The 10,461-nt window shown below is 35.0% G+C and overlaps 2 protein-coding genes across 2 annotated transcripts in view; one reads left to right on the top strand and one right to left on the bottom strand.

Moving 5' to 3' along the window:
* Window positions 1-3,776: 3,776 nt before the first annotated feature.
* On the top strand, window positions 3,777-6,881 carry LOC110877608 (macrophage migration inhibitory factor homolog). The gene is made up of 2 exons (XM_022125768.2): window positions 3,777-4,011; window positions 6,418-6,881. Exons 1-2 carry the CDS (start codon window positions 3,901-3,903, stop codon window positions 6,643-6,645), a joined length of 339 nt encoding a protein of 112 aa, XP_021981460.1. The 5' UTR covers window positions 3,777-3,900; the 3' UTR covers window positions 6,646-6,881.
* Window positions 6,882-10,146: 3,265 nt separating this feature from the next.
* Window positions 10,147-10,461, bottom strand: part of LOC110875650 — a 920-nt gene continuing 605 nt past the window's right edge. The window contains exon 2 of the mRNA XM_022123850.1: window positions 10,147-10,330. Within this exon, the coding sequence (XP_021979542.1) occupies window positions 10,147-10,330 (184 nt within the window). The remainder of the gene's footprint in view (window positions 10,331-10,461) is intronic.

The raw sequence follows: 10,461 nt of genomic DNA, 5'->3' as shown, positions 1-10,461 counted from the left end.
AACAAACAAAGAGGAATGTGAAATTTGGAACAAGGTTCAAGGACCCAGAAACAAATATTCCAAAGAAAACAATGACATTGACTCTTTCAGCGGTTGAGGTAATACCAACAAACTCAGTTGGTAAAGAAGTGAAAATCATATATCCAAATGGTAAAAAGATCATTCTTGAAAAACCATCAGATCCATCACGACGTTCAGAAAAAGAAAAATGTGAATTTAAACCAACTTGGTCTGATGAATGTGTTGTTCTTAAAATCTTCAAACCAATTGATGATGAATGTGATGTTCTTGAAAACTTCAAACTAACTGATTTCATAAATCCTGATAGGCTCAAAGCACCAAAGGTAAAAACCATTCATGTTACTAACTCCCAAACAAATGATCAAACATCTGTTTCAGGAAAATGTGACAAAAGTAATAGGAAAGAAAATGTAACAAATCTGTTTTGTGAAAAGAAAAATCATGTGACTAAAGATTGTTTTCTTTTAAAAGCATATGAAGTATTTGTGAATCAAAACTAGAGTGCACCATATGTGGTTAGAAAAAACCATGTAACTGAGAAATGTTACTATCTTTAACCTTATGACATAAGAAATTATAAGGTCAGAGATAGAACACTTGTGAGTCATGGAGCTGGTTCCATCATAAGGAAACCACAACCAACTCCTAAGAAATTTGAGCTTGTTCAAACACCTGTCACAAAGGCACTGAACCGAAACCCTATCCATAGGAAAATTCAAGTCACTGACGCCCCACCATCAAACAAATATCTAGGAGGGTATAGACAATCACCTTGTCACAAAATGCCTTATAGGTATGAAGAGCATGTTAGAAGATTTCTGTTACCAAAACAATCAATGTACAAGATCTGCGTACGGAATAAAATCATTAGCTGTGTACGGGTTCAAAATTTGAAGTGTGCAAGTTGAGGTGTGTGACCTGAGCTTTATCATGTGTAAGGGCCTAGTGTGCGAACTAACTATGTGCGGCCCAGACTCTCAGTGTGCGACCCAGTATACAGGTGTGTGACCTGGAGTGTGCCTTCTGGTTACTAGGTTGTGAACTGGACACTAGTGTGCGGCCCAAATAGCAAGTGCGTGGCCCAACAAGTTTGTGTGCGGTCCAAGTTTCTGTGTGTAGCTCAAATATACAAGTGTGTGACCTAAATATACAAGTGTGCAGCCCAAATTGAAGTGTACGACTTAAGTGTGTGCGGCCCAAACATAGTATGCGAGTGTGGGCAAAGGTGGAACTTTAACCAGCTGACGTGTTTGGTTTTAAACGTATTTAAGTGTAGAATTTGATCTGCAAACAATCTTAGCAAACCGAATGCACGGTTGGATTCGTGTGATTTTTTAGGACTAAAAAGGCACGAAAATCCCGAAAAATGTTATGGACATTATATATCATTGGACTCGAAATTTTGAGATGAGTCTAACAGTATAATTTGGTAAAGACAGTTTTCAGACAATTTCTAACCGTTTTTAACAGTCCGGTTACGGTAAAACAGACATTTCCGGGGGATCACAGTTTAGCAGTTTAGAAATGTCTTCTCAAAGTGATGTGCTTGAGCAGAAACTTGAAGGTTTCAGTTAAATTCCTGGTGAATCTGTAGAAGCACTAATTGGCCGGTTTGCTGAACTGTTCTCTGAAATGAAGAATGCAAAAATTGTGGTGTCTACTTATAGGAGCAACAAGAAGCTTCTGGATGCTCTAAAAGGTATTCCAGATCAGTCAAAGAGTAGCTAGTTTAGAAATGTTAATCAGATCGTGTTGACAACTAACTGTTACAAAATGAAGCCGGATGAGCTGATCTTCCTCATCGAATCATATGATAAGGCTGACAAGCAGAAGGCTTAAGGCAACACATCTGCCGCGATTTGCTCATCCACTCCTACTGCTCCATTGTCTGGTGTATTGAGCTCAGTCATAAAATCTTCTGATTCACCGCCGAATTCAGAAGCAGATTGCTGTGCAGGCACTCGGAATCATCTTTTCATGGCTCAGATGCATGACTTCACTCCTACTCCCACTGAGGTATGTGTTGATGATATTTGCTGTACTAATGTCTTTAGAGCGAAGGTAAGTGGTTACAAAGAACTCGCCAACTCTTTAATTATGCAACTGTAGTTATCAAAATCTGATTTATATCAGATCAAAAAGAAAATCAATGGATACAAGGATATGATGGAGGCACAAAAATGTGATATCCGACAGTTGCATAATCCTTAGACTTTTTGAGTCTAGGCATTGACCTAGGATTACTCATATCTTAGACTTTTTGAAGAAAGTCAACATAAAAGGGTTATTTTGCCACGCTTTAATGAAAAGGCAACATCTCTGGGATCGACAACTATAGGATGCCGCTCAGAAGTATTTGATACTTGGTAATGAACCTTTGAAATGTTGTTCAGACCAATCGCACCTTATATGCTCTATGAGTACTTTTGCCTTTCCTTTTCCAGATTTGCTTGTTTTTTGTTCCATGACAAGGTTTAGAAAATGCCCTAAATGTGGTATATTTGAATGGAAATGGTGAAGAAAGAGAATGTTTCCCTACTAGGACCTTATATAGGCTTCCACATTTAATGATAATTTCGAATCAAACGAAAAACAGAAAAGCGCCAAATTGTACCCACTAATTAAATTATGCCACGTTAAGGGATGCCACCTAATCTGTGGTTCCGTGCGATGTGGTGATGTGACAGATTGTGGACATATCATTTTAGATGGTAACAGTAATAATGGTGGACTTTTAAATATAATTGTTGTTTTTACACTTTAATTTGTTTTTTATAAGTCTGGTATTCTATTACAAAACTCCAACACCGGACCAGGGGCCTTGCAAAGGTATGTCTCGGATTACATTCGCAGTACTCATGATTCCCTATTTGACCGTAGAATATGGGTTACATTAATTAATGAAGTCGGTTATGTTTACGTGGCATAACATATAGATGGAAGGGAAATCTATGACCAATTTGATTAAACAAAGGAATGTAGATATCTTTAAGGCATTCAAATATCATGCGTCGTTATCTTTTAGATACATGGAGAAAGGGAAACCCTAATTCTGGATCTTTATAAATACTCCCTAGTAAAAGTAAACACACTCTTACAAACCCTAATATTATACTCTCAACACTTCCATTACTTTATTCACTCTTAAAGAGCCGATACTTATTCCAAGCTGGAGGGTGGTCACAGGACAAACTACCTTCCAATGGCGAAGCCCAGGGTTTTTGTTCTGCAGAAACCTTTGTTCCAGAAGTAAAGAAGTTTTTGAAGTCAAGAATCATTCGGATGAAACCTTCAAACGCTAAGTACCCGTTCTCAATCCATTCTGATATTTGTTTCTTCAACCACTTTTAGTGATGACTAAAATGCGGTCTTCTCACTAGTTATTCCTAAAACAAAGGCTAAACTCTACTAACTATCAACAACAAAGTCATAAAGTGGATGAGTAAAACAAACAAAAATGTCCAAGTAATGGGTTCCCATCTACCTAAACTACTAACTAATAAAACAATAACTATTATGATCTCACGTTTTGATTTCAACATATTAATGTGAAAGTTATCTTGTATTCAAATCTGATGTTGTCTCTATATGTAAATTAGTGATTTTTTATTCAAGTTTTATCATTTATGTAATAATCAATATTATAATATCAAACATATTGTTGCCTTTATCTTGATAAGGTGTGGAAAAGAAACCATTCATCACTCCGTAAAGTAACAATAAGATGATTGAGTCCACTTGTATTCAATTATATATCATGTGTGAAAGTAATTCGGTGCTTAGTGCTTACCTACTTCCATTGCATGATCATTCTTCATCTATAAATAACCGTTAAAACCTCCTAAACTCCATGTTCGAAACGAAGCAGATTCAACCAAGATGCCTTGCGTCCAGATCTCCACCAATGTTTGCCTCGACGGTGTTGACACTGATGCCATTTTCGCTGAAGCCACCAGAGTCGTTGCGCAAATTATCGGCCGGCCTGAAAAAGTAAATTCTTCTCTCTATCTCCTCTAAACAATGTGGAAGACATGTTCATATCTTTAATACCAAATTTTATATTGTTTATATTTAGAAATCATATTAGTTGACTCGTCTTTCACTTCTACATATTAACAAGTTTGTTTCTTTCTTTTTATGTGACACAAGATTGATTGAAATTAATAACTGAAATAGACCAAAACTTACTTTCAACCTATGGTTAAGCCAGTTAACCAAACAATAAACATATTGATTATGAGAGCTTAAATACTAAAAGAATCATATGTGCTCAAATGCCCTTCTTATGGGTAATACAGATTTTAGTTGATCTTTAGAATATTCGAACTACTGTTCCTATTGGCTTGAATTATTGTATGTCACTTTGTTGACATTTATTTGAGTTTGTAAAAGTTATTTTATTAGTTAAGGAATCTTCTTAGGATAAACAATTTTTCCAAAAGCATAAATGAATGTCATAAATATAATTTAAACTAATATTGGACATGAATAATTAGCACCCAAATGTGATGGGATGGTGTCTCCACACTAATGGTAAAGCATGCTTGGTTGATGTAAGTGGACACTAATTCATATTGGAGTTAGATCATTAGTAGATTGAATACATTATTGAAGAAGAACAGAAAATATGATAACCATTAAAAGTGGAATTCATTATGTCTATTATTTTAGTGTTTCTTTCCTTCTATATATATTACACACACCTACTATTTACAATGTGACACATAAATAGGTATATAACCATTTCATAATTCCCTTTTCTATTATATCTAATTTTCTTTTATCTATAATATACAAATGCATTATGTGGATATAAATAGGTATATAACCATTTCATAATTCCCTTTTCTATTATATCTAATTTTCTTTTATCTATAATATACAAATGCATTATGTGGATTATGTGCATTATGTAGATTATATCTAATTATGTGACGCCTACAAATGCATTATGTGGATTATATCTAATTATCTTTTATCCATAATATACAAAGGCATTATTAGAGAAGAGTGTGCTCAATGCATGGTAATTATGTAAGCCTTCAAATACCGGTTTCTACCGGTACTGAACTGTATTAGGTATTTTTGGTATTGATATCCATTTTTGGGATTTTCTATACCGGTTGATACCGCACTAATCCCTAAGTGTAAGTAGAGAAATATAACAAATGTCCAATTATTTATACATATTGCATGATTGATAATCACATGTGGTATGAATGGAAACAAAAGACCGTTAAAAGTCTTATTAAGTTTTATATTTATACAATTAGTATAAATATTTATATATTTACAATAATTCTCTATATGAAATTGGCTATTTATAAGGATGGGTAAACGTTCATAAAATATTTTATTTACTAGTATACACATGTGTTTATTAATCAATACATTCATCATTGTTATATCATTACAAACTTTGCTAATTTGTTTTTCAATGTGTTTATTAATCAATACATTCATTGTTATATCATTACAACCTTTGCTAATTTGTTTTTCAGTAAATATAATATTTGCATAACCATATATATATAATATATACAAAGTACATAATACATCTTTTAATCGATTAATAAAATGATTTTTTATTATTCTTAATATATAATCATTTACGCATAAAAAATAGAAAATTATCGAATAATATATGAAGACATCAGACGCAACCTTCCAAAAAACTGGAAAAGGGCCTACTTTTGACTAAATGATTGGAACAAGTTAAACTTATTCCGACGACTTTGAAAACGAAACAACGGTCACCCCTTTGGACATACTCGCAATGCTGATCTGAATTTCATGATTGTATCATTAAAGACCATTTTTTAAGGTGAACTTAAATACACTTTATTTACGCTATAAATTATTTTTTCATCCTTTCTTTTCCTTTCTTTATTATCCGAACATGACAGGAGTACCTAGTTGTCGTGTATGGGACTAGGCATATGCGATTGTTAAAATAGTTTCAATTCATGGGTTTGGGTATGTGAAAATCTATATTTAATTTTTGTTTTTTTCCTTGACCCTTTTCTAGTATGCTTCATTATATTATAGTAGTTTCATCATGTGGAAAATGAACTTTTTTTTTAAAATATGTATTGGATAATATTATTTATTTTAAAATATGTATTGGATAATATTATTTATATTTATTTTGTATGTCATAAGGTGTACACTTATTTTTTTGGAATTTGTTTCATCATAAAAATATATTTTTTAGATAATATTTTTTTCTTACTGATAATAAAGATGTATGTAATCTTTCAAATTTTAATTTTGTTATAGTTGTTAAAAACATGAAATTATATGAAAACTAGATCTTTCTCTCTTCACCTTGTCACATTCATCCTTATATATCTCTCTTGTAGTGTACATAGACCATACACTAATTTATTATTGCAGTTTGTGATGGTGATATTGAAGGGATCAGTGGCTATCTCATTTGAGAGGAACAAAGAACCAGCAGCATTTGCAGAAATAATTTCCATGGGCGGCATTACCTCTGATGTGAAGAAGAAACTGATATTCCAGTTGGGCACTATTTTACTAGAAAAGTTGTCAATCCCAAGAACAAGATTCTTTGTCAAGGTGTTTGATACAACTATGGCCTCCAAATATGCCAAACTCTAGCCTTTTTAGGGTTTGGTTTCTTGAAATAGTATACACTTTTTACAAAATGTACCCTTATTATTAATAAATCCCCAGGATTTTTTTCTTATGATTTTAGTGTAACATCTAATAGTTTACAGGCAAAAAGATGATATCTTGAAGCTTGGTGGCTCAAGTATAATGATCATTTTGGAAATAGAATGAAGAACTATGAATGTTTTAGGGGCAAAATGATAATAAACTCAAGTTTTAGTGTTTACTTATTGTCTTACATTTTACAGCCTACAAGATTTACAAATTAAAATGGTGTTAACAAGAAGTTGTTTTGAAAAAGTGTTAATGGACTAATGGTCTATTTAATCATCTAAATACTTGGAGCATATGAATATATGATTCAAAGGTGGCCCATTTGAACTTTGAGTGATCCCAAGCAGCCACACATAATTTAAAATGAAATGATTACTTCCTCTTAGTTTTCAAAATAAAATAAGAACCGACTAAAAAGATAAGACAATTCATAGCAACCACACTAATAGTGGACATGATTCGAGACTCCATTGACTTCTTTAATATCTAGAGCAAAGTGCAATTTGCATCGTTACGATTTTATGGAGAGATTACACATGTTTTTTATTTTTATTTTTATTTTTATTTTTTTTAACACAATCCAACTTTATTCCATCAAACGAAAAGAAACCCGACATATAGCAAGATGCTATATATCGCCACTTTTCTCTCAAGTGTACAATCCAGAATATTAAAAAACTTACATCAAGAATCAAAAAACCAATCTAGACTAAAATTACTCCATAAAGATGAAATTCTTCCACTCACTCCATGTTATCTCCGAGTGCTTTGCTCTAGTTCTTACCCAGTCATACGACTCTTCTTTGATCTCCTCCACAATCTTAGATGGATCCGTAACCTTGTTGTTACAGACTTTATTGTTCCCGTTTTTCCATAGATGCCACACAATTAACAGATGTATAGCATATATTATTTTCATCTTTTTCCTTGGCCATTCTGCTTTTTCACAGAGTCTTGTTTTTATCCTTTCTCGATGATCCCGAAGAGGTGTTTTAATCCATAACCATATCTGCAACCAAACTTCTTTCGCAACAGGACATTGAATACCAATGTGGTCGGCCGTTTCCGGATCTAACCCACACACCTTGCAAAGATCCGAGCCAAACTGCATGCCCCTTTTTCTTAATGATACCATCGTCGGTATCCTCTCCTCCACAGCCCGTAACACAAACAAGTTTACTTTGGATGTAGCGATTTTACTCCATTCGAAATCATTTGGTACCATGTTTACATCGACGATTCCCGACAAATCTTTCCTTAGGTCCTTTACCGAGAAACCCAGCCATTTATTTTCCTTCCACCTCCACAAATCTTTATTACATCCCACTGATTGATTCAAAAGTAAAGCTCTTAAGGCTATCCACTCATTCTTCTCTTCGTCATTATTCGGCAACCTACACCACTACCAATCCCAAAGGACACCATTCTGGTTCCTCTTATAATTTTGACTTACCTTGTTCATCTTGTTTTTTGCTAAACCAAATATAAGCGGGAATTCCTCCTTTAAAGGCCTGTCAGTTGCCCATGAGTCCAACCAAAACAACGTTTTTTCACCGGTTCCAACACTGCATCTAAGAGCCCTATAACTTCAATGCCTACCTTCCTGAACTCATCTTCTATCCCCGCGATTGCTTTCCAAACCCCTACTGAAGGCTTTTTAAATGGAATGTTATTTACGACCCTCTTATTTCGATGTAATGATTCTATAACCTTGGCCCAAAACTGCTCCGGTTCTTCTTTGAGCCTCCACCTCCATTTTATTAAAAGTGCCATATTCATTTCCTTAATTCCACCGACCCCGAGTCCGCCGATTTTCTTTGCCATCACTATTCTTTCCCATTTTAACCAACGTATTTTATTTCCACCCCCACACCCACCCCAAAGAAACCGTCTCCTAATTCCTTCTAGTATCTTTATCACCTTCTTTGGAGCTTTAAATACGGACAAGAAGTAGTTCGGTAGTGATCCCAAGACCGATTTAACTAGCGTGAGTCTCCCGCCAAAAGATAATAATCTTGCCTTCCAATTTGATAATCTCTTGTTGAATTTGTCGATTACCTCCTTCCAGTTACCAACCTTGTTCATATTCGCTCCAACTTTCAAGCCAAGATACATGAATGGTAGATGACCTGTCTTGCAGTTTAGCACACTAGCCATGCTCGTGATCTCACCATCATTGATTCCAATCCCGTATAACAAACTCTTATTATGGTTTACCTTAAGGCCTGACATGATGAAGAATATCCTCAAGATTCTGCGTAATGACTTCATATTTTCTTCATCCCATGAACCCAAAAAAATCGAATCATGGTGTGATAGACATGGACCGTTATTTGGTAAGTTTAGCCCCTTGAACACTCCCGAACTTACTGCTTTAATCATAAGGACATGCAAAGCTTCCATTGCAATCGTGAATAAAAGTGGGGATAACGGGTCGCCTTGTCTTAAACCTCTCTTGTATTGAAACTCTCCAATTGGGGTTCCGTTAACTAGCACAGAAGCTTTGCCAGAAAACAATATACCCATAACCCAGGTTTTCCATCTGGAGGGGAATCCCATGTTTGTGAGAACCGAGATCAAGAACTTCAAGCTTAAGGTATCGTATGCTTTCTCTATATCCGCTTTGAACATAAATATTTATTTCTTTTGTTTTTTTGCCCATGACACTACCTCGTTTAAAATCAAGGGACCATCTACAATATTCCGATCAGCAACAAATGCAGATTGTTCAGGTGAGATAATACTATTAAGAACCTTTTTCAATCGGTTGGCGAGAACCTTAGATATAATTTTATTAATGACACCAATAAGGGAGATGGGTCTGAAATCCGATAACGTAACTGGATCTTTTACCTTTGGAATCAACGAGATAAAAGAAGCCCTACACGTTTTCTGAATTAAGCCGTGGGTATAGAACTGCTCCATCATATCCATCATATTTCCTTCAAGCTCTGACCAGAAGTTCTTGACGACTGCAAAGCTGATTCCATCAGGACCCGGTGCTTTATCCGAACCACAATCCCATACTGCTATCTTTACTTCCTCTCGTGTGAATTTTCCAACCAACTGATTTACCTCTTCTTCTGAAATTTTTGAGAACCCATCGGGTGGCATTCTAGGCCTTGATTCAACCGGTTCCAAGAATTTTTTTTCTCATGTTGTCTTGAATGTGTTTTAAAATAACTAATGGATTGGTGATCCAAGACCCGTCAATCCACAACCCATTTAGTTTATTTCTCGCCAAGTTACAATTTACAATCGTATGAAAATACCTGGAATTCTCGTCTCCATCCACTATCCATCTTGTTCTTGCCTTTTATTGGTAATCTTTGGCTTTCCTCCTAAACCATTCTCTCACCTTACTCTTACAACCTCTCCATAAATAGATTTCATCATCCTCCAAACCACGTTCCTCAGCCACAACATCCAATCTTTTTACTTGATTGATCGCTTCAGTGAATTCTTTTTCTTCGGCCTCTTTGCATGCTTTTCTCCATTTTTTGCTTCATCTTTAACCCCCTTTAATTTGCAACCAAGCAACTGATCCTTGAATCTTTCATTACCATGACAGCCTAAGCCCTTTTTCACCACCTCTTCTAGTCCAGGAATATCCAGCCAACTGTTAAAGAATCTAAATGGGGTAGGTCCAAAGTCTATATTTCTGGTAGCTAATATAAGTGGGTTGTGGTCCGAAATTGTTCTTTCAAGAGCTCTTAATGAAGCGTTTGGCCACTTTGACATGAACTCACT

Source organism: Helianthus annuus, chromosome 6 (assembly GCF_002127325.2).
Source record: "Helianthus annuus cultivar XRQ/B chromosome 6, HanXRQr2.0-SUNRISE, whole genome shotgun sequence".
Taxonomy (NCBI): domain Eukaryota; kingdom Viridiplantae; phylum Streptophyta; class Magnoliopsida; order Asterales; family Asteraceae; genus Helianthus; species Helianthus annuus.
Note: the sequence above shows the minus strand (reverse complement) of the source record. Positions and strands in the feature narration are given on the sequence as shown.

Excerpts from the sequence above, each read along its gene's own strand:
- LOC110877608 (XM_022125768.2), top strand. The coding sequence starts at position 3,901 with ATGCCTTGCGTCCAGATCTCCACCAATGTTTGCCTCGACGGTGTTGAC. Across the intron at positions 4,012-6,417 it reads TTATCGGCCGGCCTGAAAAA|TTTGTGATGGTGATATTGAA; the intron begins GTAAATTCTTCT and ends TTATTATTGCAG.